This window comes from Encephalitozoon romaleae, chromosome VIII, assembly GCF_000280035.1.
Source record: "Encephalitozoon romaleae SJ-2008 chromosome VIII, complete sequence".
Classification (NCBI taxonomy): domain Eukaryota; kingdom Fungi; phylum Microsporidia; family Unikaryonidae; genus Encephalitozoon; species Encephalitozoon romaleae.
The window spans coordinates 78,533-105,332 of NC_024903.1; the positions used below are offsets into that span (position 1 = coordinate 78,533).

General features: G+C 42.1%; 28 protein-coding genes and 2 non-coding genes across 30 annotated transcripts; 13 read left to right on the forward strand and 17 right to left on the reverse strand.

Annotated features, from left to right (window-relative positions):
- Positions 1 to 44: 44 nt before the first annotated feature.
- EROM_080800 (60S ribosomal protein L4) lies at positions 45 to 1,052 on the reverse strand (the record flags this gene model as incomplete). The annotated part of the gene is made up of 1 exon (XM_009266720.1): positions 45 to 1,052. The coding sequence occupies one exon, from the start codon at positions 1,050 to 1,052 to the stop codon at positions 45 to 47; it is 1,008 nt and encodes a 335-aa protein (XP_009264995.1).
- A 170-nt stretch (positions 1,053 to 1,222) lies between these two features.
- On the forward strand, positions 1,223 to 3,634 carry EROM_080810 (hypothetical protein; the record flags this gene model as incomplete). Its single annotated transcript, XM_009266721.1, has 1 exon — positions 1,223 to 3,634. One exon carries the CDS (start codon positions 1,223 to 1,225, stop codon positions 3,632 to 3,634), a length of 2,412 nt encoding a protein of 803 aa, XP_009264996.1.
- Positions 3,631 to 4,416, forward strand: EROM_080820 (mRNA deadenylase subunit; the record flags this gene model as incomplete). The annotated part of the gene is made up of 1 exon (XM_009266722.1): positions 3,631 to 4,416. The coding sequence occupies one exon, from the start codon at positions 3,631 to 3,633 to the stop codon at positions 4,414 to 4,416; it is 786 nt and encodes a 261-aa protein (XP_009264997.1).
- Positions 4,417 to 4,444: 28 nt separating this feature from the next.
- On the reverse strand, positions 4,445 to 4,960 carry EROM_080830 (ubiquitin-conjugating enzyme E2; the record flags this gene model as incomplete). The annotated part of the gene is made up of 1 exon (XM_009266723.1): positions 4,445 to 4,960. One exon carries the CDS (start codon positions 4,958 to 4,960, stop codon positions 4,445 to 4,447), a length of 516 nt encoding a protein of 171 aa, XP_009264998.1.
- A 218-nt stretch (positions 4,961 to 5,178) lies between these two features.
- On the forward strand, positions 5,179 to 5,985 carry EROM_080840 (40S ribosomal protein S4; the record flags this gene model as incomplete). Its single annotated transcript, XM_009266724.1, has 1 exon — positions 5,179 to 5,985. The coding sequence occupies one exon, from the start codon at positions 5,179 to 5,181 to the stop codon at positions 5,983 to 5,985; it is 807 nt and encodes a 268-aa protein (XP_009264999.1).
- Positions 5,937 to 6,734, reverse strand: EROM_080850 (endonuclease III; the record flags this gene model as incomplete). The annotated part of the gene is made up of 1 exon (XM_009266725.1): positions 5,937 to 6,734. The coding sequence occupies one exon, from the start codon at positions 6,732 to 6,734 to the stop codon at positions 5,937 to 5,939; it is 798 nt and encodes a 265-aa protein (XP_009265000.1).
- An 11-nt stretch (positions 6,735 to 6,745) lies between these two features.
- On the forward strand, positions 6,746 to 8,092 carry EROM_080860 (kinesin-like protein; the record flags this gene model as incomplete). Its single annotated transcript, XM_009266726.1, has 1 exon — positions 6,746 to 8,092. One exon carries the CDS (start codon positions 6,746 to 6,748, stop codon positions 8,090 to 8,092), a length of 1,347 nt encoding a protein of 448 aa, XP_009265001.1.
- An 83-nt stretch (positions 8,093 to 8,175) lies between these two features.
- EROM_080870 (eukaryotic translation initiation factor 4E) lies at positions 8,176 to 8,697 on the forward strand (the record flags this gene model as incomplete). Its single annotated transcript, XM_009266727.1, has 1 exon — positions 8,176 to 8,697. One exon carries the CDS (start codon positions 8,176 to 8,178, stop codon positions 8,695 to 8,697), a length of 522 nt encoding a protein of 173 aa, XP_009265002.1.
- Positions 8,698 to 8,763: 66 nt separating this feature from the next.
- Positions 8,764 to 9,639, reverse strand: EROM_080880 (hypothetical protein; the record flags this gene model as incomplete). The annotated part of the gene is made up of 1 exon (XM_009266728.1): positions 8,764 to 9,639. One exon carries the CDS (start codon positions 9,637 to 9,639, stop codon positions 8,764 to 8,766), a length of 876 nt encoding a protein of 291 aa, XP_009265003.1.
- Positions 9,640 to 9,721: 82 nt separating this feature from the next.
- EROM_080890 (hypothetical protein) lies at positions 9,722 to 10,156 on the reverse strand (the record flags this gene model as incomplete). Its single annotated transcript, XM_009266729.1, has 1 exon — positions 9,722 to 10,156. One exon carries the CDS (start codon positions 10,154 to 10,156, stop codon positions 9,722 to 9,724), a length of 435 nt encoding a protein of 144 aa, XP_009265004.1.
- Positions 10,157 to 10,245: 89 nt separating this feature from the next.
- On the forward strand, positions 10,246 to 10,947 carry EROM_080900 (cAMP-dependent protein kinase-like protein; the record flags this gene model as incomplete). The annotated part of the gene is made up of 1 exon (XM_009266730.1): positions 10,246 to 10,947. The coding sequence occupies one exon, from the start codon at positions 10,246 to 10,248 to the stop codon at positions 10,945 to 10,947; it is 702 nt and encodes a 233-aa protein (XP_009265005.1).
- Positions 10,895 to 11,221, forward strand: EROM_080910 (cAMP-dependent protein kinase-like protein; the record flags this gene model as incomplete). Its single annotated transcript, XM_009266731.1, has 1 exon — positions 10,895 to 11,221. One exon carries the CDS (start codon positions 10,895 to 10,897, stop codon positions 11,219 to 11,221), a length of 327 nt encoding a protein of 108 aa, XP_009265006.1.
- A 96-nt stretch (positions 11,222 to 11,317) lies between these two features.
- On the forward strand, positions 11,318 to 11,390 carry EROM_080920. Its single transcript has one exon. It is a non-coding gene; the product is annotated as a tRNA-Val (tRNA).
- Positions 11,391 to 11,444: 54 nt separating this feature from the next.
- Positions 11,445 to 11,528, reverse strand: EROM_080930. The gene is given in 2 exon segments: positions 11,445 to 11,469; positions 11,482 to 11,528. It is a non-coding gene; the product is annotated as a tRNA-Tyr (tRNA).
- Positions 11,529 to 11,623: 95 nt separating this feature from the next.
- Positions 11,624 to 11,989, reverse strand: EROM_080940 (hypothetical protein; the record flags this gene model as incomplete). The annotated part of the gene is made up of 1 exon (XM_009266732.1): positions 11,624 to 11,989. One exon carries the CDS (start codon positions 11,987 to 11,989, stop codon positions 11,624 to 11,626), a length of 366 nt encoding a protein of 121 aa, XP_009265007.1.
- A 2-nt stretch (positions 11,990 to 11,991) lies between these two features.
- On the reverse strand, positions 11,992 to 12,979 carry EROM_080950 (hypothetical protein; the record flags this gene model as incomplete). Its single annotated transcript, XM_009266733.1, has 3 exons — positions 11,992 to 12,169; positions 12,195 to 12,504; positions 12,529 to 12,979. The coding sequence occupies 3 exons, from the start codon at positions 12,977 to 12,979 to the stop codon at positions 11,992 to 11,994; spliced, it is 939 nt and encodes a 312-aa protein (XP_009265008.1).
- Positions 12,980 to 13,161: 182 nt separating this feature from the next.
- EROM_080970 (hypothetical protein) lies at positions 13,162 to 14,064 on the reverse strand (the record flags this gene model as incomplete). Its single annotated transcript, XM_009266734.1, has 1 exon — positions 13,162 to 14,064. The coding sequence occupies one exon, from the start codon at positions 14,062 to 14,064 to the stop codon at positions 13,162 to 13,164; it is 903 nt and encodes a 300-aa protein (XP_009265009.1).
- Positions 14,065 to 14,109: 45 nt separating this feature from the next.
- On the reverse strand, positions 14,110 to 14,979 carry EROM_080980 (heat shock transcription factor; the record flags this gene model as incomplete). Its single annotated transcript, XM_009266735.1, has 1 exon — positions 14,110 to 14,979. One exon carries the CDS (start codon positions 14,977 to 14,979, stop codon positions 14,110 to 14,112), a length of 870 nt encoding a protein of 289 aa, XP_009265010.1.
- A 144-nt stretch (positions 14,980 to 15,123) lies between these two features.
- Positions 15,124 to 15,837, reverse strand: EROM_080990 (hypothetical protein; the record flags this gene model as incomplete). Its single annotated transcript, XM_009266736.1, has 1 exon — positions 15,124 to 15,837. One exon carries the CDS (start codon positions 15,835 to 15,837, stop codon positions 15,124 to 15,126), a length of 714 nt encoding a protein of 237 aa, XP_009265011.1.
- Positions 15,838 to 15,891: 54 nt separating this feature from the next.
- On the forward strand, positions 15,892 to 16,164 carry EROM_081000 (hypothetical protein; the record flags this gene model as incomplete). Its single annotated transcript, XM_009266737.1, has 1 exon — positions 15,892 to 16,164. The coding sequence occupies one exon, from the start codon at positions 15,892 to 15,894 to the stop codon at positions 16,162 to 16,164; it is 273 nt and encodes a 90-aa protein (XP_009265012.1).
- A 39-nt stretch (positions 16,165 to 16,203) lies between these two features.
- Positions 16,204 to 17,313, reverse strand: EROM_081010 (hypothetical protein; the record flags this gene model as incomplete). The annotated part of the gene is made up of 1 exon (XM_009266738.1): positions 16,204 to 17,313. One exon carries the CDS (start codon positions 17,311 to 17,313, stop codon positions 16,204 to 16,206), a length of 1,110 nt encoding a protein of 369 aa, XP_009265013.1.
- A 45-nt stretch (positions 17,314 to 17,358) lies between these two features.
- EROM_081020 (hypothetical protein) lies at positions 17,359 to 19,404 on the reverse strand (the record flags this gene model as incomplete). Its single annotated transcript, XM_009266739.1, has 1 exon — positions 17,359 to 19,404. The coding sequence occupies one exon, from the start codon at positions 19,402 to 19,404 to the stop codon at positions 17,359 to 17,361; it is 2,046 nt and encodes a 681-aa protein (XP_009265014.1).
- A 62-nt stretch (positions 19,405 to 19,466) lies between these two features.
- Positions 19,467 to 21,311, forward strand: EROM_081030 (hypothetical protein; the record flags this gene model as incomplete). The annotated part of the gene is made up of 1 exon (XM_009266740.1): positions 19,467 to 21,311. The coding sequence occupies one exon, from the start codon at positions 19,467 to 19,469 to the stop codon at positions 21,309 to 21,311; it is 1,845 nt and encodes a 614-aa protein (XP_009265015.1).
- An 83-nt stretch (positions 21,312 to 21,394) lies between these two features.
- Positions 21,395 to 21,733, reverse strand: EROM_081040 (hypothetical protein; the record flags this gene model as incomplete). Its single annotated transcript, XM_009266741.1, has 1 exon — positions 21,395 to 21,733. The coding sequence occupies one exon, from the start codon at positions 21,731 to 21,733 to the stop codon at positions 21,395 to 21,397; it is 339 nt and encodes a 112-aa protein (XP_009265016.1).
- A 167-nt stretch (positions 21,734 to 21,900) lies between these two features.
- Positions 21,901 to 22,866, forward strand: EROM_081050 (hypothetical protein; the record flags this gene model as incomplete). The annotated part of the gene is made up of 3 exons (XM_009266742.1): positions 21,901 to 22,381; positions 22,407 to 22,698; positions 22,722 to 22,866. The coding sequence occupies 3 exons, from the start codon at positions 21,901 to 21,903 to the stop codon at positions 22,864 to 22,866; spliced, it is 918 nt and encodes a 305-aa protein (XP_009265017.1).
- A 37-nt stretch (positions 22,867 to 22,903) lies between these two features.
- Positions 22,904 to 23,233, reverse strand: EROM_081055 (40S ribosomal protein S25-like protein; the record flags this gene model as incomplete). The annotated part of the gene is made up of 1 exon (XM_009266743.1): positions 22,904 to 23,233. One exon carries the CDS (start codon positions 23,231 to 23,233, stop codon positions 22,904 to 22,906), a length of 330 nt encoding a protein of 109 aa, XP_009265018.1.
- A 144-nt stretch (positions 23,234 to 23,377) lies between these two features.
- Positions 23,378 to 24,067, reverse strand: EROM_081060 (hypothetical protein; the record flags this gene model as incomplete). The annotated part of the gene is made up of 1 exon (XM_009266744.1): positions 23,378 to 24,067. The coding sequence occupies one exon, from the start codon at positions 24,065 to 24,067 to the stop codon at positions 23,378 to 23,380; it is 690 nt and encodes a 229-aa protein (XP_009265019.1).
- Positions 24,068 to 24,198: 131 nt separating this feature from the next.
- On the reverse strand, positions 24,199 to 24,645 carry EROM_081070 (40S ribosomal protein S13; the record flags this gene model as incomplete). The annotated part of the gene is made up of 1 exon (XM_009266745.1): positions 24,199 to 24,645. One exon carries the CDS (start codon positions 24,643 to 24,645, stop codon positions 24,199 to 24,201), a length of 447 nt encoding a protein of 148 aa, XP_009265020.1.
- Positions 24,646 to 24,778: 133 nt separating this feature from the next.
- Positions 24,779 to 25,108, forward strand: EROM_081080 (40S ribosomal protein S25-like protein; the record flags this gene model as incomplete). Its single annotated transcript, XM_009266746.1, has 1 exon — positions 24,779 to 25,108. The coding sequence occupies one exon, from the start codon at positions 24,779 to 24,781 to the stop codon at positions 25,106 to 25,108; it is 330 nt and encodes a 109-aa protein (XP_009265021.1).
- Positions 25,109 to 25,208: 100 nt separating this feature from the next.
- EROM_081090 (DEAD box RNA helicase-like protein) lies at positions 25,209 to 26,690 on the forward strand (the record flags this gene model as incomplete). Its single annotated transcript, XM_009266747.1, has 1 exon — positions 25,209 to 26,690. One exon carries the CDS (start codon positions 25,209 to 25,211, stop codon positions 26,688 to 26,690), a length of 1,482 nt encoding a protein of 493 aa, XP_009265022.1.
- Between the last annotated feature and the right edge of the window lie 110 nt (positions 26,691 to 26,800).

The window sequence follows — 26,800 nt, forward strand, 5'->3', positions numbered from 1 at the left end:
ACTTCTAGGAACGATTTCTGTTTGTGGAAATAAAGAAGACCGGTTTAATTAGTAGATCTTATTGCAGATGCATCGAACTTCTTGATAAATCTCAGCCTCTCCTTCATCTCTTCCTCACTTAGCTTAAGCTCTGTTCTTCCTACAAACAGGGGCTCGTCGAGAATAGCTTGTACAGCATCACTGTAGAACAACTCTTCAAGGTCGTCATGGGTCACAATCTTGTTAGGAAGTTTGAATCCAGGCGTAAGCTCGGCTTCTCTCTCAACTCCTCCAAATATCTTGTCCAGCTTCTCAAACGCACTTTCTGTCCAGATAATAAGTCTTCCAGCCATTCCTCCAGGTGCAAGCTCAAGAAGATCCAGGCTATCGATACTCATCTGATCTACCCCTCGGATGTTCCTGAATGCAAGCAGCTCAGAGGATTCCCCGTGGACGATTAGTATCCCTTTCCTCTGTGTGTATCTTCTGTTCCTCATCTTTCCCTTACCACATCGCACCCCTCTGCTGTTCTCTACCCTCTTCAATTCTTCCTTCATGTTCAAGTTTTTGAGAATCTGCAGTGCATCCTTGGTCTTCTTTACCTTGGAAAGGTCATCGGAAACAATAATCGGAAGCATCTTCACATCAGATATCCTATGCCCCCGGGCTTCAACAAGAGATGTCTGTGCTGATGCTGCAACTGCCATGGCCTCAGCTATCTTCTTGGTATTCTCCACAACCTTTCTTGCCCATCTCCTATGAGTCTTCGTAGGATGTGCCATCCTTCCCTTGCGACAGAAGTTTGCAAATGCTCCCTGCCCAGCCCTTCTCGTTCCTCCCCCCTTCACTCTTGGCACACGAGCAATAGCTCTCCCAGTTCCCCATGACTCTGCAGAGTGTTGCATACCTGCATACTTAGACACAGCATACGGCTGTCGAGTCTTCATCCTGTACAGAGAATACGTCTTCAGCACAAGATCTTGACGTACAGGCGTGGAAAACACTTCGGGTAGGTCCAAGGTCTTCTTCACAGTCACTCCATCAACTTCGTAGCAGTTGATCTGTTGCTTCATTTCAAGCCCTCAGAGCAAATTTTTTTTAAATCCTAAGATTTTCGAAGTGAAGCCTGCTCCTAAGTTTGGATGTAAATTGCTTGGTACAGCCTTCATGCTTCTTTCACAGGTGTTTCCTTTCTGTTTGTAGGCCTGCTCAGATTTATTGCCTTTGAAGCATCCCCCACCTCATGGCTTATGCAGGATGGTTGAACGGAGAAGAGGAGTGGCTCATAAGAAGAACACGAAGGAAGTCCTCGTCAAAAGGCTCGCAGAGAATCATCAAAGCAAAGAACTTGATAGCAATTGCAAATAACCTATATGTCAGAAACGAGCTTGGAAAGTGTGTGGAAATACTTAAGGAGGCAATATGTCTTATGCCGAGAAACCCTCATCCATACTTCACTCTCGGACTTATTTTTGAGGAGAAGGGCGAGATACCAAAGGCATACTACTGCTTCTTTGTTGCAGCACATCTTCAGAAAAACAACTATGGGCTTTGGAGGAAGCTCTACGACTACTCAAGGCAGCTTGGATACAATAGAGAAAGAATATACTTCATTGAGGTTCTACAAAGAAAGGGAAACAAAAGAGAGATGGTGGTGGAGAAGATGAGCCTTTATGGGGATGACAAGTTCAAGGAGCTGAGTTGCAAAATAGAGTTGTTTGAGTTTGACGGTGTTGATGATAAGATTTTCGATGAGATTCATGAAAGGATAACACACAAGGCCAGGCTTGCACGGCTTGCAAAGAAACTTCTTGGCCATCTTAGAAAGAACGAAGACTCATGCTCTGACTATTACATCAAGCAGCTAATCATTCTGAAGTATGAGGCTTCTGACTTTGCAGACATAAAGATGCTGTTCAATAGATATCTGCTTAAGAGAAACGTTGAACTTTGTATAAAGCTCAGGGTGATACACATAATGGCATGTTTGTATAGTGGCAATGATGGTGAGGCTAAAGAATGCGTCAGAATCTTCACTGAGGACGACAAGATATGGTCTGAGATTACTGACATTGATCTTCTGAAGCATCTTGTAGATCTACTTATAGAGAGTGACATGGTTGATGAAGTGACGAAGCTGCTAGGGAGGATAAAAAACAGCTTCAACGGTCAGAGGGAGTTCGTATATTGGAAGCTAGGAAAAATGCTCGATGCCAAAGAGAGGTATGACGAGGCACTTCTATACTATAAACTAGTGCTTGAAACCAATCCTGGAAATGATGATGTTAAGTCACGTATTCACTTGATATATACAAAGCAGGGAAACCACGAGTTGGCCAAGAAGTATGAAACGATTGCACAGCTCATTGATATTGTAGATGGAAGAAACAAGAAAAGATGTGCATACTCTCCAGAGATGTGCATGAATACAAGATCTCTTTATGAGAACACTAAGGCCCTTAGGGACGATAGTGAAAAGTTCATTGAGTCTAACAGGGTCTTGGTCGATGACTTCTTGAAGAACAGGTTTGTCTTTGAAAGAAGGAAGAAAAGAGCTTCTGCAGGAGCGGGACTGTGTAAGCAAAGACACATTGATAGTATAGGAATGCTTGAGATAAGAAATGAGGGGAAAGCTATGAAAGAGGGAACTTCTGAGGGGTTTAGATTTGTTGACCTACATGGACTGAGTGTTGACGAGTGGTTTGATGTTATTTCTGGGCAAATATTTTCTCTTCTTTCTGTTTCTTGCACCTCGGAAGCAATGTCGTTATTGTTCAGGTCTCTGGAAGCATACATCTTCAGACACAGAAGTGACATAATCTTTAAGCTTATTTTCACAGGTTTAAAGGCATCCCTGATGTTCGGGGAGTTCGGGGATTTTATCTCTTTAATAAGAAATGCGATATGCCACACAGGAAACTATTCATATGCATATCTGCTGTTCTACTTCAGTAACTTCTTTATGAGCTTCCAAAAGAGCAGTGACTTTTCATATTTCCAGAAATACCTTCAAAGGGTATGCAGGAGAAAGCTCAAGATTTCCCTGAACTCCGAGGACGAGATGATCTCTGAGTCTTCCGAGAATGAAACAATGGGAGAAAGGGAGAATGTAGGCAACCATGCAAGACCGCATGAAGAGGCATACAAAGGAGACGTCTCAGGAAGGAAAGCTGTAGGTGTGACACATTTTTTGTTCCTGAACTCCCACATTCCAAATCTTTTACAATCAAAGACCGTCGAAATGATATCCTCTCTCGAAATGGAAGGCAGCCCATCGGAAAGTGTAATTCTTGCCTCGATGTTCCTTATTCATTCAAAGTCTAGAAGAGTAAGTGACAGAAGCATGTTTATAAAGAAAGGAATATCTATACTCAAGAGGCTAAAGGAAAGGTCAAAAGGAGAGGATTCATATGCAATCTCCTACAACATTGGCAAGGCTTACCAATTCTTCGGGTTTCCCGGCCTTGCTGAGAATTTCTACATGGAGGCCTTGGGTACGTCCAATCTCGAGCTCCGAAGGCTTGTACAATTCAACCTGTATCTAATATACAAAAAAAACAACACAATGCAAATATTCAAGGACATCCTTGACAACGATGAGATGGCTTCATCCTTAAGTAAGCCCTCATCTGTTTTATTTATCGCCCCTGGATGAGTGAATGCCAGATACTTAATGTATGGAAGGACAATCTTCGTAGTGAGATGAGAAGGATATCTCAGCTGGTAAACACATATAATTATATAAGTATGGACACTGAGTTTCCGGGTGTTGTCGCCAAGCCTATTGGAAGCTTCAAGTCACCCTCTTCATTTGCATATCAACAGCTAAGATGTAATGTGGACATACTGAACATCATCCAGCTAGGGATATCTCTGAGTGATAGCCAAGGCAACAGGCCATGCCCCATAAGCACATGGCAGTTCAACTTTGCGTTTAGTCTTGAGACAGATATGTATGCACAGGAGTCGATCGATCTTCTCATCCAGGCAAGAATAGACTTTAAGGAGCATGAGAGAAGAGGAATCAAGGTGGAAGAGTTTGGAGAGGTGCTGATGACTTCTGGACTTGTCATGTCTCCGGATGTTATATGGGTCTCTTTCCATTCAGCCTATGACTTTGGATATCTTATAAAGATTCTGACTTGCAATCCTCTTCCAGAGAGAGAAGAAGACTTCTATAGATTCCTTGCAGCCCTGTTCCCAGACTTCTATGACATAAAGTTCCTAGTGCAGAACAGCAAATATCTGAAGAAAGGGCTACAGGAGATATCCAATGACCTTGGGCTTGTGCGGGATGGAATCCAGCACCAGGCAGGAAGTGATGCACTTCTAACATCTCATGCATTTTTCAAAACTAGAGAGGTTCTTTTCAACAAAAACATCGGAAAAGAGCTTATGTGTAAACTGTATGGTATTGAAGTCAAGGAGTCCTCATGAATTGTAGAAGATCTAGCGAACCGGTTTATTAAAAGCCTAAACTTTCCTCATCACTTAGGTTGTTGTTTGTCTCTGTATCTATCTTCTCTTTGGTTATAGGGATAGCATACTTCTTGACATAGCTCCTAACAATCTCGTTATACTTCTCTCTGTTGGTCAAATACATAGAACCAGCTTCACAATTCAAGGGGTCTGCTGCGTTAGGGTAGGACAGAAGCTGGGGGAGAAGGATGTCTACAATGTTGAGGAGGTCATATATGGGGGACCATATCTGGTTGAGGACATCAAGGCATATGGAACCACTTGCCTCGTCTACATTTGGGTGGAATATTCTAGTTGTGAATCCTATTGAAGGGCTTTTGAATGGGTAGTTATCTGGAAGGAGTATGTTGATAATGTACTTTGCACCACTGTATGGTGAGTCTTCTGGGCCGTTGATCAAGACTTCCATCTGTGTATGCCTCCCCTCAATCATCCTGACTTCATAGTTCGCGTTATAAAGCTTCTGGATCTCGTTCTTTATCCTTGGGTTTAGATTGACCATGTCTGTATTCTTACGTGACTTTATTGTGGCTGGATCACATTTTTATGCAACAGGTTTCAGAAACGCTTACAAATTGATTTGATAACAAGGCATCAAGCTGGAATGGCAAATTTATCTATGAATGAAACATTTGGCTTTCTGAGTAGAATACCATTGGGCCTTCGGTTTCTGGCAGCCAATAGGCTTGATTTTGAAGTCAAAAAAAATTTGCCCTGAAAATGCCGACTGGACACCGTGATCATCTAAAGAGAAAGACTGCGCCAGAGTCATGGATGCTGGACAAGCAGGGAGGGACATTTGCATTGATGCCTGCCAGTGGGCCCCATAGGAAGACAGAGTGCATTCCTCTTGGATATCTGATTTCAAGGTTTCTTAAGTATGCAGGCAATTCTAAGGAGCTTGGAATTGTTCTGGGAGGAAAGAATATCAAGGTGAATGGAAAGGTCAGGACAAACTCACACTTTCCTGTCGGGTTATTTGATGTGATATCCATTGAGAAGACTGGGGAGCACTTCAGGGTTCTATATAACACACACAAGAAGTTCCATCTTCATAAGATAAGCTCTCAAGAAGCTGGATATCGCCTGGCAAAGGTTACAAAGAAGTACACAAGCCGTGGAATCCCATATGTTGTTTCTAGTTGTGGTTTGAGTATTCGCTTCTGTGATCCAGCTATTGAACAAGAGTATACAATAAAGATCTCGAATGAGACATCCAAAGTGGTGGAGCACATTGCACCTGGAGTTGATAAGGTTGTATTTGTGTCAAGAGGAAAAGCCAGAGGGCGCATTGGAGTTATAAATACAATTGATGTCCAAGGGAAAGAGACGGTTTATGTTATGACAGACTTTGCAGGAAACACTTTTTCCTGTACAAGCAAGAGCTGCATAATAATCGGAGAGTCTTCCGAGAACATCTGGATAACCCTCCCAAAAGAAAATGGAATACGGCTTTCCGAGCTTGAAAAGATCAATGCTCAACTAGGAGAAATGGTTGATACAGGAGCAATTGAAGTTACTGAATAAAATATTTCTTCTTTTAATGCTGATGCTTTCCTATTAAAAAGGCTACTGGGACACCTACTCCTGATACAGCACTCTTCGCATCTTGGCCTTCTTGCAACACATATCGTTTGGCCATACCCAACCAGGATTCTGTTTATTGTCTTCCATTCCTTTTTTGGGATAATCTTTTCCAAGCCTTCTCTGGTGTCTTCGACATCTCTAGTCTTGACTAATCCTATTCTGTTTGATATCCTATGGACATGAGTGTCCACACTTATCCCAACAACCTTACCGCATGCATGGTTCATGTAAAGAATGGCCATCTTATTTCCGATGCCAGGAAGGGATGTTAAGTCCTCCATCCTCTTTGGTAGGCCTTTCTTTTTCAAGATTTCGGCAATCTTCTTCAAGTTCTCAGCCTTTTTGTTGTGGAATCCTACTCTCTTGATGCACTCATTGATGTGGTCAACACTTGAGTTCACTATGTTCTCTATGGTCAGCCCCCTGCGAATATTATCATCAATGGCAGCATTCTCCGGAAGAAGTTCCCTCAGCCTTTCCATGGCTTCGTGTGTAACCTCGTCCTTTGTCTGGGAGGACAATAGAAGAGAAACAAGGATATGGAACCTTCTCTCTTCTTCTGTACGGTAAGGTGGTGTGATAAAGCATCCCATTGTATCCACAGGAGATACTATATTTTCCCTTTGCTTCTTGATCTCGAAGTACAGCTCTAGAGGCCCTTCTATTTCTTTTTTGGATTCACTTTTCATGATCTCTTCAGATGGTTTGGAATGGGCCTACGTCCTCATCCATGTTTTTCAATAAAACACCGAAACCAAGGCTTCCCATCTGGAAAGTAATGCTCGACAATGTACGAACATATCTAAGGATTAAGCCGCAGGCCATCCCGGAAGACATTGTGGTCGGTGGAGACTCAATAGTGGTAGATGGGAATAAGTTTTCTTTTGATAGGATCTTCAGAGGCTCGACACAGCAAGAGGTTTTTCAGGAGGTGTCTAAGAGCCTTCTAGTGGAATGCATGCAGGGATACAATTGTACTCTTTTTGCATATGGACAAACAGGAAGTGGAAAGACTTATACTATACAAGGAAATGCTCACAACATTGGGATTGTTCAGAGGTCGCTGAGCCTTCTACATAGAAACACAGACCTAAAGATCTCTCTTTCGTTTGTTGAGATATACAACGAAATGATGCTGGATCTGTTTGATCCTGAAGCCAGCCTGTCCATAAGAGAGGATCCACTTTGTGGTGTGGTTGTTGACAATCTGTCAACCGTGGAGTCTGACAGTTACGAGAAGAGTATGGAGATGTATTCCAGGGGAATAAGAACAAGAAGGACTTCATCGACATGTATGAATAAGGAGAGCAGTAGAAGCCACTCGATCTTCATTGTATACCTCAAGAGCAACAGTGGGGTGATGTCGAAGTCATCAAGACTGTGCTTTGTTGATCTTGCAGGGTCTGAAAGACTGAGAGAACGGGAGATAGAGGAAACAAAGATGAAGGAGGCAGCCAATATAAACAAATCGCTTCTGTGCCTTGGAAAGGTGATCAACAAGCTCAGTAATGGAGAGGACGGACACATAGGATATAGAGAGTCGAAGCTTACTTTCTTGCTCAAGGACTCACTAGGGGGGAACTGCAAGCTGACGGTCATTGGGAATGTTTCTCTTGAGAGCAGAAGCGACACTGTGAATACAATGAACTTTCTTCAAAGATCCAAAATGATAAAAAACCTTGCGGTTGTGAACTCTGATGTGAATGGGGAGCTAGAAGAGGTGAAAAACAAGCTAAAAGCCCTGGACAGTGAGAACCAAAGCCTAAAGGCCAGGATTGCTCTGATGGACACACAAATGCAAGAGGAGTCCAAAGTCCTCCCCTCCTATCACTATGATATCAAAAGGATGAAGAGCGTTGTTGACGACACCATGAACACACTTCTAGAGTTGGAAACGGTTATCAAAAAAATACCCAATGTCGAATTTGACAAAAGCAGAAGACTTCTTCTCAGCATTCATGAGCGCTTTGTGTCAATGTATGGAAGAGAAGGGGAGGATGGGGAAAACAGTATGAAGAGAAAACGAATGGAGGAAAGAGAAGAATAAAATTGCATGTTCCGAATATAGGTGTGTGAAGATCCTTAAGCTCAAGGCCTGTAAATTTCGATATTTTAGATCCCTGATTTACCATGAACTTAGCATCGCAATGGGTTCTCTGGCAAAACAACAATGATGAGTCTAACGCCAAGAGTTGGGGAGATGACCTCGTGGCTGTTGGAGAGGTGTCGACGATCCCCGAGTTCCTTTATCTGTGCGATGAGATATCGAATGCTGGGATTGGGAAACTGTGCACAATGAATCTATTTAAGAAAGGAGTCAAGCCTATGTGGGAGGACGAGGCAAATATAGACGGGGGAAGAATTATAATGGATGTTCCTGTTGTGGGGAGAGACAACATCGGAGAACTGTGGAAAAAAACAATGGCGTTTTGCATATCAAATGTTGTAGACAATGTGTGTGGATGTGTTCTTAGTGAGAAGCAATCATTCTACAAGCTGGCCATTTGGTTCGGGAAGGACTACAACCAGGACACCATAAAGGAAATGTGGCAAGAAACTCTTGAGAGTGGGAGTTTATCTGTCTACTCTTTCTTGCATAAGAAATCATTGGACAGTAACAAGGGAAAGAAGAAATGGGGAGGGAGAAGGTAGAATACGACGAGAGCCCAATAAAGTTATCTTTGTTTAATCAGTCTTTAAACAATCCCTTAGACAGAACTACCTTCTGGATCCTTTTCTTGTTACAGATGTAACCTTTACAAAGCCATCAGGGCAAATGTCTGAGAGAATTGAGAGCTTTGATTCGTCAAGAAATAGGTTCAGAAACTCCTCACATTCAGCTTTGTTGAACCCGGCGACATTAGAGATTATTTTTATGGCATCTGAGAATGACTTTCCAGAGATCTTTCTCTCCATAAAGCCAAGGGAGACCGATGGATTTCTAGAATGAAGAAAGTTCCTTGACTTGACACAGCCTTCAAGAATCTTCGAGCGGTCAAGATCTTTTTTTGGATGCCTCTTCAGCGATAATGAGGAAAGATCTTCAAAAAATTCCTGGGACTTCTCAAGAGGCTTCTTAATAGCTGCATGCATCTCAAAGTACTCGTCAAGCTTCTCCGATGAAAGGAAATCCCCAAGGTCGATGGCTAGGCTATCGTAAGATACAAACCCTTTGTCTATGTCTCTTCTGATCTCTGTCCCTTTCAATTCTTCACTGTTTACTTTTTCTTTCATCTCTCGCCCGGTAAATGGACCGTAGATGCTTCCCTCTTTCTTTACGAGCCATGAAAAAGAAGGACTCCGGGGTGTTCCAAGAATAAAGTTTCCTCTCTGGTCAAAATGGCCTTGGTCTGCCCTTGATAGATCCACATCCCACATTGACTCGGACTCCCTTCTCGAAGCCTTCTTCTGTGGCCATCCACCCTTTCTGCCTGCGACCGCAAGTATCCGTTTCTTTAGGATGCAGGCCTTTTCTTCCTTTGAATATTCCCGAAGGATCTTTGGTTTGTTAGTTTCCTCTGTGCATATGGTCTTGTCAAAAACAAAGTCGTCTGGCTTCACTAGTCGAATCTCTGCAAAGTTTACTGGAAACATGGGTGCCCCCAGTCCATGGCTAAAGTAGCCTTCGCCCAGAATTCATGCAAGATTGGTATAAAAGGCCCTTTGTTTACATTGTTTAATAAGGAAAACGGCTATTTCTGTCTGGGTTGTAATTGTCTGGGTCTGGCTCAAAGCTATCCTTTTTGTTTCTTGAAGGAGTTATTGGATCTATGATGACCAGCGGGTTTGAATCCTCACTCTCTGGAGATTGTCTGGAGGGAGAAGAAAAAGCACTTGGGTCCATGAAAGATCCCTTTGGATGTCTTTTGCCTATTTTCCCCATGTTGACTCCATTAGTGTTTGGAAACAGGTCATCTCTTCCAACATGTTCAAAACCTTCTGTAGGAAGATCGAGCTTTTCAAGAAGTTTGTTTATATCAAAGCTGCTGTTGAGCTCCTCCTCATGAATCTTAACATGGTTGTTTCCATTTGAAATGACACATGTACCATCTGACATTCTTTTAACATTGTACTTTTCTTTAAGTATGTCCATGAGGTTATTGAATTTCATATCAGGATTACCCAAAGATGGAATATAATGTTTCTTTGGGTTTGAGAACTGTCACTACCTGAATAAGTAACCAAAAAATCCTCCCTTCAATGAGTAGAGACAACGAGGCCTTTAAGAAGATTGAGGATAAGCTGAAGGAGTTGAAGTTCAGTGTTAACGAGGATGTTGTCCAGAGCATTTATGAGATGGCGTCGAAAGAAGATGGTGAAGGCGATCCAGGCAAGCTTATCGAAATGCTAGTAGAAGATGGGACACTGATGAGACTGCAGTTGAATTCGAAAGAAAGTGACAAGAAAAGGCTCAATGAGGAGTGGCGAGCTTCTCGTAGAAGTGGGGTCTACTCTGAGAGGGTTACTCCGGAAACATTCCAACTGCGCTATTATCCAAAGAATGAAGAGACAATGAAGTTTCTTAGTGACATTCTTGTTGGAGACATTCCGTTTGGATTTCTGAATCCCGATCAAAAGATAAGGCTTATTGAATCGATGGAGCTTATTGAGATCAAGTGTGGAACATTTGTAATGCATGAAGAGGATGTGGGGTCGCAGATGTACATTGTGGAGAGCGGGGAGTTTGAGGTTACAAGGGGAGGTTGTTTTCTTAGAAAGTTATCCCGAGGAAGCTTTTTTGGGGAGATAGCCCTCCTCCACAACATCCCAAGAACAGCTACTGTCAAGGCAATTAGTGATGGAAAGGTATGGGTTGTGGAGCAGACGTCGTTTTCGGGAATAAGGATGAATGGACAGGATCCTAAACAAGAAGATCATTCTGGAGGGTCTGAAAGAGAATAAGATCTTTCCATTTTTTAAAGACGAGGATTATGAAAGGATTTTAAATTCCTTAAGCTTTGTGTATTACAAGAAGGGAAGCAAGGTCTGGGTCAAGGATTCCGAGTTTCTGATGAGTCTATTTGAAGGAGAGATTGATGATGGAGAGGCTAGAAGAATCAAGGCGAAGGAGGTTATCCGAAAAGGATTTACTGCATTGAGTGCAATACAAGGAGCACATATACCGAGAGAATGCCAAGGATATGGAAGTCACGATAGTGGTGAATCCAAAGGGTAGAATGGAACATATGATGGAGAAATAAAGTTTTATTGAGGGCCATCAGGAAATGAATGGAGATGCTCCGGAAGGGGATATGAGATGAGCAACCTTAGTGTAGTGGTTATCACGTTCGCCTAACACGCGGAAGGGCCCCAGTTCGAACCTGGGAGGTCGCATTCTTTTATGGTGGAGTTTTTACCAGAAAAATAAATTTTACACAAAGCAAAAAATCTCCCAAGCTGGAGTCGAACCAGCGACCATTCGATACCAGCATACTTCTACAGTCGAATGCTCTACCACTGAGCTATTGAGAGGTGTACATAGTCCGGATCCATTCCTTCACAACCTTGGCCTCTTTCATATAAAAGATTTAATACTAAGGGTTAAAAATGCCAATAATTATACCTGATATACAAGGTTTCATAACTCTCTAATATTCTTTGATTTGAACGGTGACCTTGGAAATGAAGAAAACAGAAGATCCATCTCGGTCTCGTCCTCCTGGGATGCTCTACTAGCCTCCTGTGCTGGTCTTTTTGACCTCTCCGTAATCTCCTTCAGTGCTGTATACCTCTTCTTCTGTTTTGTTTTAGTAGGTGTAAACTCCTTGATATGTGGATTATAGTTCTCCTTGTTACCAGGCCTGTCAAATCCTGTTTCATCTGGCCTTTCACACCTCATGTTCAGGGATTCTTCTCTTTGTCTAATAATTCCATTTTGGAGGGAAGTTTTAGTAATATACTGGAAAGTGCTTTGCATAGTCTTAGAAGAAGTAGAGGGTTTCATGTTTATTCTTGTATTTTCTGAGACCCTTCCGTGATCTCTACTCTCAATGGCTCTCTTCTTCTATTTGCAGGGAAAAACATCTCCTTAAGTCCATATCCAAAGTACCTGTAGTCTAGGATCGAGTAATACAGGAAGATGATGTTGATGGCTGCTTCAAAATTATTTCTGATAATGAAAAACCTAAAGTTAAAGATACCACACTTACCTTTTCAGATCCTGGCATAGCTTCTTGTCACTCCTGTATTTGTCAACCAGATGCACAGAGTATAAAATGTTCAGCAAAACTATCATGATCAAGAGCATTCTTTGCTCTTCGTTTTCTTCGTTCTGTCGAACAAACATCAAGAAAAATGTAATGACTTCAAGTAAATGATCGATTATTATGTAAATTGCACCCATACTATTATCTCCATTGCAGTGCTTTATCCCTTCAATCTGGAGATATATCCCTTGGATAGCTGCTAGAATCATCAAGGATCTTGCTGCCTCATATCGGGCCCTTGTTTTATATGCAACTTAAAATTACATCTACCACTTACTTTTCATGTTGGTGTTGGCTCCTCCATGCTTGAAATAGATCCATTCAAACATGTCTCCAAACTCCTTGCATATGAAGTGCACTCTAATAAATTCGCAAAGGCATAGCCCCAGATACACAAGAGAAAAGAATATGACCTCCATATCATTGTCACCAAACTTGAAAATGGTTTCTACAACCACAGACGCCTCAAGAGAGGCCATCACAATAATAACCCAATATGCTTTGCACTGCTCAAGGTTCTTTCGTGATATTGCATTGTCCAGATAAATGAACATGTAAATATTTGTAAGGGAAAGCGATAAGCACATTGGCCTGATTATGTTTATCTTCTTCCCGATAAAGCTTTTTCGGTAGAATCCGATTCCAATGACTATTAGCCTAAGAATCAGGTATAAAAACGAGCTTTTCTCTCCTTTTCCTAAGAGATCATCTTTTCTAAATAAGTCCATTTAATGGGTAATATTGCAACAAGAGATATATTTGGCCAAATTCTGTATGTAGTGATCTATCTAAATGAATCCTACCATATCTGTGAAGTAATCTCGTCCTAATTCGGCCAAAATTCGTGATCAATACGAGCCTGATAAATTAAATCGGACAATTTAGATATTTAGTGGGTGTCTTCATAAAATCATGGTCTAGGCTTTGTGAGCACAATCTCTCCATATGCCTGCTTCTGCACAGGCACAAAAGCCCCTCTCGAGCTCAATTCAAGCATGAGGTAGAAGATTCTTGCTCTCCTTCTTCTTCCACCCACAGCATATTTATTGAAGTCTGTATCGCTTGATAAGAAGTCAAGTGTCCTTTCTTCGGAAACACTGCTTGAGGAGCTTTCCCTGACAGTGTGCACAGAAGCATTACGGGGCCTTTCTATGGATCCCAGAGTTGACATCTCGCTATACTCAATTTCAATGTTTTGGAGGGCCGGCTTTATTTTCCTGGCTTCCCTGACCACAAAAGGCTCCTTCCTTACAGGCTCAAAGCTACTGATTACTGGTGCATTCCTTGAGGTATCTGAAACAATCATTCTAGGAATATCAAGTTCTGTCATTCTGTCAGTAATGCCTTTAGAACGTCTTTTTGGCTGATCAGTATATCCATCCACAAGTCCAAGCGTTTCACTATAACTACCAATCTGGCCATCCATGTACTGGCTATCGTCGAATTCAGAGCTACATATGCTTGATATGTGCCCCATGTCCATGGAAAGCATGTTCCTTCCCTTTTTCTTCTTATATTCCCCTCTCCTTTTTGTGATGCTCAGGATCTTCACTAATGATTGGATTTCAAGTAAATAAACCCTCACTTTAGCTTCATAGGCCCTCACTATCACTCTAAACAATACTGAGCTGATCCTCAGATTATACACAGGCACAGAATTCATTATGATTTCTACAACCTTAGAAATCCTAACCCTTGCTATGGGCCCTTTCTTCCGCCCAATCTTCTTTCCTTCGTTTATAAGTACACTAAATAAAGAAGACATTTCTTTATCTTCAAAGGAAAATTTCAAAACCACTCGCATTCTTCTCATATGTAATTTAATCACTTTAAGCTATACACTAAATAAGAGGACTGGCTAGCCTCCCTCTAAGCCTCTTTGGCTTCCATGCCTATTGACTGCATCAACTAAGTCTTTTGGGTCAAGAGGCATCAGAAGAGCCTCAGACACCCTAATTCCTAGGATGTTCATGTATTCATTCTTGAATTCTTCGTCAACAACTAGAACAATTGGGACACTTGCATCCAAGCTTCTTATTCGACTCACAGACTTACTACATCCAGACGTACTGGCATATAGCACAACCACATCGTATTTCCATCTCATCACATTCCTTACATCACTACTTTCCTCCACAATAGTCAAGGAATAGTTTGGAATCTTTAAAGCACTGCATATCCACTCAGATCCAGGCACATCTCCCTTGACAAACAGGACATTTATTTTTGAAGCAATCCTCATTCTCTCGTGATATATGTACTTCTTTATATCATTGATATCCTCAACAACAGTTTGAAGGTACTTCGAAATCGTCCGAACAGCATTCAGCACATGTGATTGGTAAACCATCCCACTCTCAATCTGCTTTGGACTCGTACTTCCAGACCCGCTCCCTTCACTTGGTGCTTTCTTTCTTCTGATCTTGTCTAGTAGTTCAGGCCTTCCTCGCTGGAAATACTTGTTCTTGTACTCCCATTGCCCTCTCTCTCCTATCCTTTCCTCATCCCTTCGTACCTTGTAAAAATCATATTTGTTAAGTTGTCTAACAAAGGAACTCCAATTCTTGTGTCTAAAATGCTTCTCAAGAACAAACTCAGAGAAGCCTTGGATATTGGATATGATAAAGCTTCTTCCATCCAAAGCCCATGATATGTATGGATAGTTCTCGGGCTCCTCAAGAATCTGGAAAAGCTTCACTACAAACTCAGACCCCATTGTTAGTTTCATAGGTCCTGCCCAAGACCAAAACCTTATCTCGTCAATAACTCTTATGTCAATTAAACTATATTAAAAGATAATACCCACTTCCATATCGGGAAACTACACACATCTATGGAAAAAAGAATAAACATTTATTTTTGCAGACTCATATCACTCATACTTCTTGAAATATAATCTTCCATTTCTTACATTCACATCATTTCCTCTTGGTTCCCTAACCCCGATCTTCAGCCTGAATACTGTGTTTCTCTTATTCAGCTGTTGTCTGTATCTTCTCTGAGCTTTTTGCTTCTTTCCATCTCCGTAGATAGAGTTTATATATCTCTGTTGATAATACAGAAGTAACTCGCAGACCAATGTCTCCTCCACTACTACAGGCCTGCTTTCAAGAACTACAGCATCTTTCATTAATTCTATCATCTCATCTATCTCTGATGAAATCCCTCCTGCCTCTTTGCTGCTCATAAATAGCATGTCTTCATACAGATCAAATCCAAATATATGGTACGGAAGGAGGCATTCATAAGCATGGTTAACATTCATAAATCTTCTCAGATCTGGTCTTCCTATCTGGAATAGGTCTTTCTGTAGAAACCCTAAGATCTTCTGTCTACGAGCTTGTGCCTGTTCATAAAGATTGCCATACAAGTATCCATATCCTCCTTCCTCTACTCTTTTGGCCTTCTTGTAGGGCCCACGAACTCCTTTTGTCTTCATCATGCCATGGGGTTCAAAGGCTTCCCTTGTCTGCGAAGTATCTCGGACATCAGAACTAATCAAATCCCCCCCTTCAAAGGGCTCGGCTCCATTCAAATCGTCCATCCCAGAATCAACCCCGTCAGGCCTATCCGAAGCCCTCTCCATTTTCAGGCCAAAAAAATTTCAAGAATTTACGATAGTGAATACCATCCTAAACATATGTATCTCCATATGAAATCAAGATGTGGTAAGATCTCCACAGGAAGCGTTGCAATGATGTGTGATAAGTGTTCCGGAAGGTGCTACATCTGTGGTCTGGATGCCGGCACATCTTCAAGAAGAATCTACATATGCAGCGTATGCTTCCACTCCATGTACAAGGACAGATGCATCGTCTGTAAGCTCAAAGACCCAAGGAACAATGCCTATTGCTGTAGAGAGTGCTGGCTTCTGCAGAAAAACCATGACAGATGCCCTGTTCTTATTCAATAGATCATCATAGACATCATTTAATAAGATATGGTACAGAGATCATCCCCCACTTCTCTTTGATGGCCATTTGTTGGGACTGTTGTTTGACACATTCCTCACATGAGGAAACAGTCTCTCCACATCAATTTCATGTCCATTCGAAAAGTATTTCTCGAGAGCTCGGTGGTCTTGCATTTTCACTTTGAAGTTTATTGCTGGGTCCTTAGCAAAGTCTGGAACAATAAAGTCTGGATCCAAAATAATGTCGTCTTCATCTACTCGTGGTATTTTTGTCTTTGGCTTGTAGACATCCTGAGGAACCCTACCTGCAGACTTAAGAAGCTGATGATCTATTGCTTGCTTGTAGAGATTACTTCCATCGAATCTTTTCATCGCTTCAGATTCCTGGCCATTTGCATTGAAAGGGGGTGACCCCACCTTGTGTGAACCTGCCACCCCTGGCTTGCTCATCTCCTCAATTCTCATCCCTTTCTCGGCTTTGCCACACACAGACTCATTTACCCTGTCAAGATATCTTTTCTTCAACTGGATTAAAGCTTCATTCAATTTGACATTTTTACTTAAGTTTTTGCCATCTTTATCTTTACTCATAACTCCAAGTTGGACCTTTCCCACTTCTTTCTCAGACTTTGCATCTCTAGCAGAAGGCTCTAGAACATCTCTTCTTTTGGGTGGATTGATCGCAAGATCTCTAATTACAGAGGGCTTGCTAAGCTTTACCCCCTTGCAAGACTCCGAAGAATACAAATCCACTCCATTTGTTTCCTCCTTGGCAATCAACTCTTTACAATTAGAATTATTCTCTCTGCTCATGTCCATGCAAGACGACATAGCCTGTGGACCCACTACATCCCTCCTCTCCTCTTGCATAGAAAGATCCTTCTCATCCCGGTTCTTTATAATAGGGATGTGCCCTGGGATTAAACTCTCATGGTCAAACACACTTCCTTCAAAGTCACCATCACAAGGAAATCTTTCGTCGTTTTCTTTGTCCACTTCACCGCTTACCTCTTTTGGACAAGCACCTGCTTTCTCAGAAACCACGGCACTACACTCATCCCTAATTCCTATCTGCTCACATATCACTCGGTCCTTCACCCTACCAACTGCACTCCTCCACTCTTCTAGAAATTCCTTCAGTAGCTCCATTAAGGGATTAAAAACCCTTACTTACATACAGCTTCATATCCAGCCCTACCTCAGGAAGTCAAAATTCACCATTTGGCACCCAACTTCAAGCCTTCTAGTAATGTCCATAACATTCCTAACTCTAACCCAGTAATCTCCTCCCCGTGGATCAAAAAACTCAACCATCCTTTTAATCTCTTGGTCTGCCTTCCCATTTACACAGCAGTATAATATGTAGTTGTCTCCGTTGTCCTGATCTCTCATTATTCTTTCTTTATAGTACTCCTTCATTCCGACAAGGCAATCCTTGCATATTCCATCCTTGTTGCACTCCTTGATTCTTGTCTTCTTATATGCATGATACCCAGAGTACTTGTTCCCTTCTGGAACATCCTTGTTTTCATAGTATCTTATTTCAGAATCAATCAGCTCAGACCTCACATGCTTCCGAGAGTTGTAGAGAACTGCCACAGAAGCTTTTCCCAGCTTCCTAAACATCACAAATCTCTCAAACCATAACCATTCCTCAGACACAAATCTTTTCATAACCTTATTGCTTATCTCCAGTCCCTTCTCCATATCTTTCCTCTTCAAATATCTTAGATATCCGACGGCAACCTTGAAGTTCTCAGGATATCTTTCCATACATTCCTCGTATATCCTGCAGGCATCCATACCTTTCTTCTCAGCCAGCTCTGCATATAGTAGCCAGTGCTTATAGTCAAAGAGATCCTTTTCTAATTCTGAAAGCGCCTTGTCCAGGTCTATCTGGGACAGTATCACATATCTCTTTATTGTTCTCATCTTTCCGGGAATCATGGAATAGCTTCTGTGATAGTCTCCAGCCATGTAGTAAATCTTCGATCTAGCAAGTATAAACAATTTCTTCTCCTTTCCGTAATGCCTTATTCCAGCCTGTAGAGCCTTTTCCGCTTTCCTGAAACATTTAATCTCCTTAGTAATTCTAAACATCTTCCACCACTCCTTGGCCTTCATAAGATCAACAAAATACCTCCGGGTTGCCATCACAAAAAACTTGTCTATGAACTCTGTGTCTAGGAAGTGCTGCCTTGCAATGTTATAGCAGGAAATAAACGTTTCATCATCATGGAGCTTGTGGGCGCTCATCGAGGTAAACAAGGACCAGAGGTCGGGAGGAAGACTAGTCATTGGCTCCACCTCTACCTCCTCAAGATACAGAAGAACATCATCCTTGTCAAGAACCCGGGATGGAAGATCAAGCCTCTGCTTTCCTTTCCGAAGAATCTCAAGAATCCTTTTCAACCCAAGCCCAAGTATATCCTCTATCAACCCAGAATCGTTTTTCTCTCCTAATAGGTAAGCTGATAACTGGTCGAAATACATGTCTTTGGCCTGAAGTTCCTTGTATAGGGACATTGCAAGCTGATTGTCTGGATTCGTGTCGATAAAGATATCTACCAGCCCTCCTTCCATAGTCTCAACTATAGAATCATAGAGAAACTTCTGTTTCTCAAAACCAGTTTCTAGGTTCTCAAACACCATTTTCCTAAGCTCAATACTCGCAGGATACTTTTTAACACCAGCCTTCAGTACCTTAACATCTTTGCTCTTCAGAAATATCCCCATGTAAAAGTCTTCATCTCCGTCTGTAACCTCCAGTGCCTCGTCAACCATCTCGGGTGAATAGCATCTATCAATAATCTCTTTCCACAGCACCATGTCCTTGATATCTCTGCCTTCAAGCAATACTTTCATACCCTCATCCTCCTCTAAGAGCCGGCTTAGCCTGATCCTAGCATCCACATTCAAGCGGTTCTTCCTCAGTAAATTCCTTAGGACGTGAACTTTCCACTCATCATTGCTTTTCTGAGGCTCGTCTTCTGCTTCTGCTACTGCTTCCACTTTTCTTTTTGTGGAGGGAAGGTTCCTGGGTACAACCTCCTCTATATCCATTTTCTCAAGAACTAGAACATCTTTCCGAGAAAGTATCCTTTCCTCCACCTCTGCACTTTTCTTCTTCCTTTTCTTCTCTATTGCTCTATATACCTCATCCTCCTCTTTATCATACTCAGAAACCGTGCTCTCTCCAAACAGATTTCTTATGTCAAAGAGCTTCCTTCCTCTTCCCATGTAGGTATAGATACAAGGAACAGAAAAATAAATTGGATCCAGGGCATCAAAACTGCATAGGGATGGATGAAAAGAAAGATACAAAAAAGAAGAGGGTCTCCTTTGCACCTGAGCCTCAAGTGATGTACATATATTCCGAGGAGGAGAACAAAGGCAATAGGGGCACTGATTCTGGCATATTAAGCGAGGAAGAGATTTCTGTGGAGCTGACTGTGGACCATCTTCGAGCTGAGGAGTCGCAGGGTAATGAAGGACTAAATGCAAACTTCCTCAGCACAGGATTGAATGATCTGATGAAGGAAAGCAAGGATGGGCATAATGCAAAGGACGGCAATGCCATTAAGGAAAATGTTCCTAATGACGGAAGAATAGGGAAGGACTACCCAGAGGAAGAAGGAAGTTGTACACAGATAGAGATTCCTGGGGGATGTGAAGAAGAGAAGGATGTGAATAGAGAAGGGGCTTCAGGAGAGATAAGAGAAGGCATTGAAGATGTAGATGGATGGAAAGAAAGCATCTTGAAGAACGAGGATGAAGTGTTTGAAGACACCCTAATCAGCAATGAGACGATTAATGTGGAGGAGATTATAAATACTCAGGATCTTCGGAAGATGATTCCACAAGCTAAAAGAGAAGTTGTAAATGTTTCTGAGCTACTAGTTTCAAAGGGGATCAGATTTCTTGATAGTCTCGTCGTATCTAACACAAGAAGAGATACGATGTCGAAATCCCTGAATGAGGTGCATCCAAGGCAAGAAAAGTTCTATGAGAGCTTTCTGGAGCCCCGAACACGGTTTTTTCTAGAGTTCAGCTCCGAACTTGAGGAAAGGATGTCCAAGCAAGAAAAGGTAAACAATGAGTTGGAGAGGGACTTCAACATTTCCGGGACTGTTTTTGAAAGAGAGGATGCCTCTAGCCAACTCAGAAGCTTGAAGACTGAATGCAGGATGAGGGCAAAGATTGAGTGGTATGAGCTTCGTAAGGAAAAGGAGGTTGAGTTCAACAGAGAGGTGACCGATAGGAGGAACCGGCTTGCTGAGGAGTATAACGACATATCTGGAAGACTAAAAGAGGTTTCTGAGGATGTTGAAGCGAAAGGAAAGAGCAATGAAAGGATGGAGGAACAGATAAGCCGAATAAGGAACAGGGTTGGGGGAGATGGAGAGGAAAAGGATCGAAAGATCTCTGAGCTGAAGTTGGTAATAAGTGAGCAGGAGAATGCAATTGAGAATATTAAGAAGGAGGTGAAAGGACTTGAAGAGGAGAAAATAAGGAAGCAAGCTGAGAAACGTGTGTTAAAAGAGGCATTAAAAAAGATTGAGGATGAGGTTAAGGACCTTGAGAAGGCATTGAAGGTCCAGAATGTAACTGAGGGGCAACTAAAGGAGATAAGGCAGGAGTTCCGAACCATATGTGCTATTTTTGGGATGGAGATAAGTAGAGTAGATACTTCCGAGATTAGGCTCAAGTTACTAGGATATGATTTCAAGATAGGTTTAGAGGAAGGGTTTATGATAAGGTCTATTGATAGTACCCCCTTATGCGACAGGAAAGGATTGGGGCTTCTATACCACTACTTTGGAAGGTATTTCAAAGGTGTAGGCCTTAGTTTTTTCAAAGGCATTAGGAACGTTATGCTTACATCAGCAATGGCATCGGGTATATACAAGGAAGTGGGAGAAATCGGGAAAAGTCACGAGGTTGAATGCCATCTCAATGATGACGAAGTTATTGTTAGAATACTGATGCTGGATATTGCAAAATGCACCAAGTGTGAGGTTGCTATCATTATAAGAAATGGATTTGAATGTTTGATCCAATGGGGAGGTAAAAGTAAAGCCTATGACCTTAGGAAGGATATGGGTGTGATATCAAGGTCTGTGGAAGAGGCACTTGTAAGTCTCTGATGACCATTGTTTTTGATAGATAACAAAGATCTTGGCGATGCAGACATAATAAACATTAAGAGTTTATTGACTGAATTCTATTGCTACAATTTGTCTTTCTCTTCCTCAGTATTCTGATTCTTTAATTTCCCCGAGAATGCATAATATTCTTCTAGTGTCTGGTTGAAGTCCTCAAGACACTTTATCAGCCCGTCCCTCTCTGAGCTTTCTGCTTGCATTCCCTCATACAAGGACACAGCCTTTTCATAGACGAGCCTTTGGTGTTGAATGGATTTGGACAAGAGCTCCAGATCATCCCTAGGACACGAGGCAGAGATGTCATTTACGACCCTGTCCAAGACCATCCTGAGAACAGATAGGCTTTCCAGGCACTCTCCATCTCTTATCGCTTTTTCTAGTTTTAGATAGTCATTCTTTTCCATATGAAGGGCAATGGTCTAAACATTTGATTCTGGAAGACAAGGGTGGAAGCCTAGAATAGGCCTGGGTGAACCTGAAGCCTAATACCCTGATATCACTTAATAATAAGCTGTTAAATTAATATCTATCAAACCAAATAATAAAAAGCAAACAATACAAGGCTTTTTTCATGGAAAGCCAAGCCGAACCAGAGAGAAACATCAGTTACACAAAGCTTGCATTCTTCTTTTTTCTGTTAAGAACAACATTAATAGGCCTTGCTTTGTTAGAAGGGCCTTACTTTGCATACCGTAGAGAAACAAGAACATTCAAGGTATTCGTGATCTTTTTGGACATAACAAATATACTACAATTTATATTTCTATGCGACATAATCTACCGGAAAATCCTGTTTCAATATCTGTTGTACATCCCCATCCTTGCGTACTCCTTGACTCTTACAATCACACTGGTAGTTGACGCACATGATTCCGATGACATTTATTTTGAACTAGAGGGGAAGATCAAGAGGCTGGCTATTTCGTACATCTATGCATACATGGGAATCATTCTTGGGGAATTTCTTCTTCTTCCAATTATATACAGAAGGCTCAAGAGTGACTTCATGTGGGCCAATTTCAAGAAGGTAGGAGCTGACCCAGTTATTAATGGTAAGTGGAGATGGAATAATTTTAGATGCATTTAAGAGAAGAGAGCAGTTCAATGCCATTAGAAGATTTATGGTGATATTTCTGTGTGGAGAGGTTGCAACCTTCAACATGGGTATCAAGGATCATCAGGATCTTTACTTTTTTGTAGCGGGGACACAAATCTTTGTACTTGTTATATCGAGCATTTTTTTGAATGAAGAATATATAAATCAGAGAAGGTTTCTTCTCATAGTTTCCGGGCTCTGTACTTTAATTGGAATAGCATATACAACAGTCTACATTGCTCTGCTTTCTACTGGTATAGGAAACATAAGAAAGTAAGTGAAATTACTAATTTTAGAGGATCGATCTCAGAGGTAATATTCTACACGATTACAATGCTTATTTTCTTCATTGGTGCATTGAGAGACTATCAGGCGTTTGGTAAGGGATTGAAGAATTACTATCAAGGAAATCTTGGAATAAGGAAGAAGCTTACCACTTGATGTTGTATTACTTGTAGGATAATAAAAACCAAAGACTTTATTGCTCTTGGGATGCACATCCGGCATACATCGTCATCCGGCTGTTTCCTCGCACCCTCTCAATCACCCCCTCCTCGCTCAGGTGCCGCAGTATGTTCTCCGCAACCCCAAGATTCAGATTGTGCCGGCTCCCAACCATGTACCGTGTCACAACACTGGCCCGGCCGACATCCTTGCGCACCTTCGACAGAAGGTCCTCGGACACAGTCACGATCTTGTGCACCTCCTCCTTCTTCTTTCCGTCTCCCCACTTCTTCTTGTCCTTCCTTGTCCCGGACATAGCCTTGAGCGCCTTTTTCTCCTTTGACTCCTGGATCTTCTTGGCCATTTGGGAGGACAATTTTTTACCTCTCAAATCACAAAGCCATTCTCCTACAGTAAAAGAGAGAAGCATAAATACTTAGAGAATTTGCCACTTTAATAAAGTCATATACTCATAAGACAGCCATTATTACTCTACACTCAAACATCTTCAAAGCTCTTTTCCATCCTCGTCAAAAAACTTCACATCAGGTCCGGTGTTATCCACTCTCTTCAGATCCCCGAGGTCAAACTGGAATTCAGAGGACTCCAGTAAATCAGATCCTTTTCTACGCTCCTCGTTAGATCCCAGATGGCTCCCATTTGTATCAGATCCAGGAAGCTTAAAGCATCTTGTTTCAAGGGCTTTCATCCCCCCATTAACCTCATCCTTGGGGGCCCCTCCATGTTTATCAATCATCACATCTTCTTCATTTAACCCTTCTGTATCACTCTTTCTGGTCTTTATTCCTATCTTTCTCTTTGGAGCCTCAGAGGCTACATCAGATCCCCCTTTGGTCCTGAACACTCCTCTCTGGAACTTCCTCTCAGACAATGACTCTCCAGCATAATCAGACTCACACAAATCTATGATGTCGTCACTACAATCTTCATTGCTGTAATCATTAAAAAACAAGTCGTCTATAGCATCCTCCATGCTCTCGCTGTCCTCCTCAATAATCTTATCCACATCAACATTATCAAGGATCTTCTTTATCAATGCCGTGTTATCTTCCTTCTCCCTTTGCCCATCCTCAATCTCCATCGACTGTGCAATCAGCTGCATGAGCTTATCCGCTTCTTCTTCAGACAGCAGCCTCTTTTTCCTTGCAAGTAGAAAGTTCAGGAGTTCCTCATACATTCATGGGCTTTGTTTTTCATAAAATATATCTCTCCTCACGAATAGAATCATTTATTGGATTATTGAAATTAGATGTCAAAAAGATACAGCCATCCAACCTTCCGAAACAATAGGTTTGAGTTTCAACTAAATCATTTAATGAGTTCAACGAGCTTTGGCTTCCAGTTCCCCGGAATCTTCATTGTGCGCTTGTAATATCTTGCAACACGATACATCCGAGATGAAACAAGAATAAGCCTATACTTTGCAGAGTTGTCCTTCCTGTAGATGTTCAGGTGACTTCGAAGAGTGTTTGCTCGACGGACAAGTGATTCAAGATCAAAAGGAATTTTAGGAACTACCCCATTCCTCTCCAGAAACTTTGTGATGTCACACCCTAGAACATCTTTGGCATTCCCAACACCATACTCGTCTCTCAACCTTTTCCCTATATCAGGTGCAGGAATTCCTTTGTTCCCCATCTGGACCACATCTGCCTTGATCTCATCTACCGACTTTGTCAGCCATGTTGGGAATGCAGTGTCATATGGTTTAACGCTTCCCGAGCGCCCTCTTCCACTGGAATGCATCTTTGCCATTTTTAGATTGAAGGGCAAATTTTTCAGATTCAGATATGCATCCTGTAACCAGAGGAAATAGTATAGGCTGGGTTTTTTTTTCATTGTGAGAGGATGTTTCTGTGATTTGAGAAGTAAAAAATTGTCCTCCCAAATGGCCAAGAAGATCCAGGAGTCAAAGGAGAAAAAGGCGCTCAAGGCTATGTCCGGGACAAGGAAGGACAAGAAGAAGTGGGGAGACGGAAAGAAGAAGGAGGAGGTGCACAAGATCGTGACTGTGTCCGAGGACCTTCTGTCGAAGGTGCGCAAGGATGTCGGCCGGGCCAGTGTTGTGACACGGTACATGGTTGGGAGCCGGCACAATCTGAATCTTGGGGTTGCGGAGAACATACTGCGGCACCTGAGCGAGGAGGGGGTGATTGAGAGGGTGCGAGGAAACAGCCGGATGACGATGTATGCCGGATGTGCATCCCAAGAGCAATAAAGTCTTTGATTTTTATTTTACTGTTGAGTGATGAAGATATTCGTCTTGTCCGTTTAACAATTGTAGTCTTTAAAATATCATGGTAAAAATTTACCCCAAGATGACGTACAGAGGGTATAGCGGAGATAAAAGAGGGTTTCGAGGGCCTTCCCGAGTTGACAGGGGCAGCAGATATCCCACTAGGACAAGACGTGAGCCACAAAGGTATGAGCCGATGGCTGAGCTTCCTTCTGTTGAGTTCCAGAAGAACTTCTATAAAGAGGCCGAATCTATCAGTAAAATGAATGCTTCCGAGGTTGCTTCGTTTAGAAAGGCAAGCGAGATGGTTGTCAAGGGAATGAATATCCCCCACCCGATTCACAAGTTTGAAGATGTAGGGTTTCCTCATAGGGTTGTTGAGGATCTTGTTAGAAAAGGATTTGAAGGCCCTACTCCCATTCAGGCCCAAGGATGGCCGATGGCACTAAGTGGAAGGGATATGGTTGGAATTGCTCAAACGGGGTCCGGGAAGACTCTAAGTTTTATTCTACCAGCACTGGTTCATGCAAAAGATCAGCCTCCTCTTAGGAGGGGGGATGGGCCGATTGTACTTGTACTGGCACCGACTAGAGAGCTTGTGATGCAGATTAAGAAAGTTGCCGATGAGTTCTGTGAAATGTTTGATCTAAGGAGCACAGCTGTGTATGGAGGGGCTTCATCACAGCCACAAATAAGAGCCCTGCATGAAGGTGCAGAGGTGGTTATTGCTACACCCGGGAGACTGATTGATCTACATGAGCAGGGACATGCACCACTTGGAAGGGTTACATTTCTTGTGCTTGATGAAGCTGATAGAATGCTTGATATGGGCTTTGAGCCACAGCTTAGAAAGATTATTCCAAAGACAAATCCAAACAGACAAACTCTAATGTGGAGTGCAACATGGCCAAAAGAAGTAAGAGGATTAGCCGAAAGTTATATGAATGATTACATCCAAGTGGTTATTGGGAATGAAGAGCTTAAGACTAATAGCAAGATCAAGCAAGTGATTGAGGTATGTAATGGACGGGACAAAGAAGACAAGCTACTTGGGGTCCTTGACAAGTTCAAAGGGGATAGGATTATTGTGTTCTGCAACATGAAGAGAACTTGTGATGATCTGGAGTATGTGCTGAACAGGTCTGGGTATGGAGCAGCAGCTTTGCATGGAGACAAGTCACAGAACATTAGGGATAAGGTGCTTGATGATTTCCGAAGTGGAAGAAGACCGATTCTGATAGCTACCGAAGTTGCAGGAAGAGGACTTGATGTAAACGATATCAAGCTTGTGATCAACTTTGATTTTCCAGGGTCTTGTGAAGACTATGTCCATAGGATCGGAAGGACGGCAAGAGGGAATACAAAGGAAGGGATATCACATACATTCTTTACCATTAATGACAAGGGAAATGCACGAGAATTGATAAGGATGCTTAAAGAAGCCAAGCAAGTGGTTCCCTCCGATCTTGAAGACATGGTGCGGGCATCAAACGATAGATATGGGTCCAGGGGCTCCAGATATGACTACAGAGGAAGAGCTAGTAGATTCTCTTACAGAGGATGATCTCTTGGATTGAAGTCCAAAAACAAAAAATATCGGATGAACTGAGAATTCTTTTAAGCTTTAGATACCCTTGCTGACTTGAAGAGGTATCAGATAAAATTCATCAAATA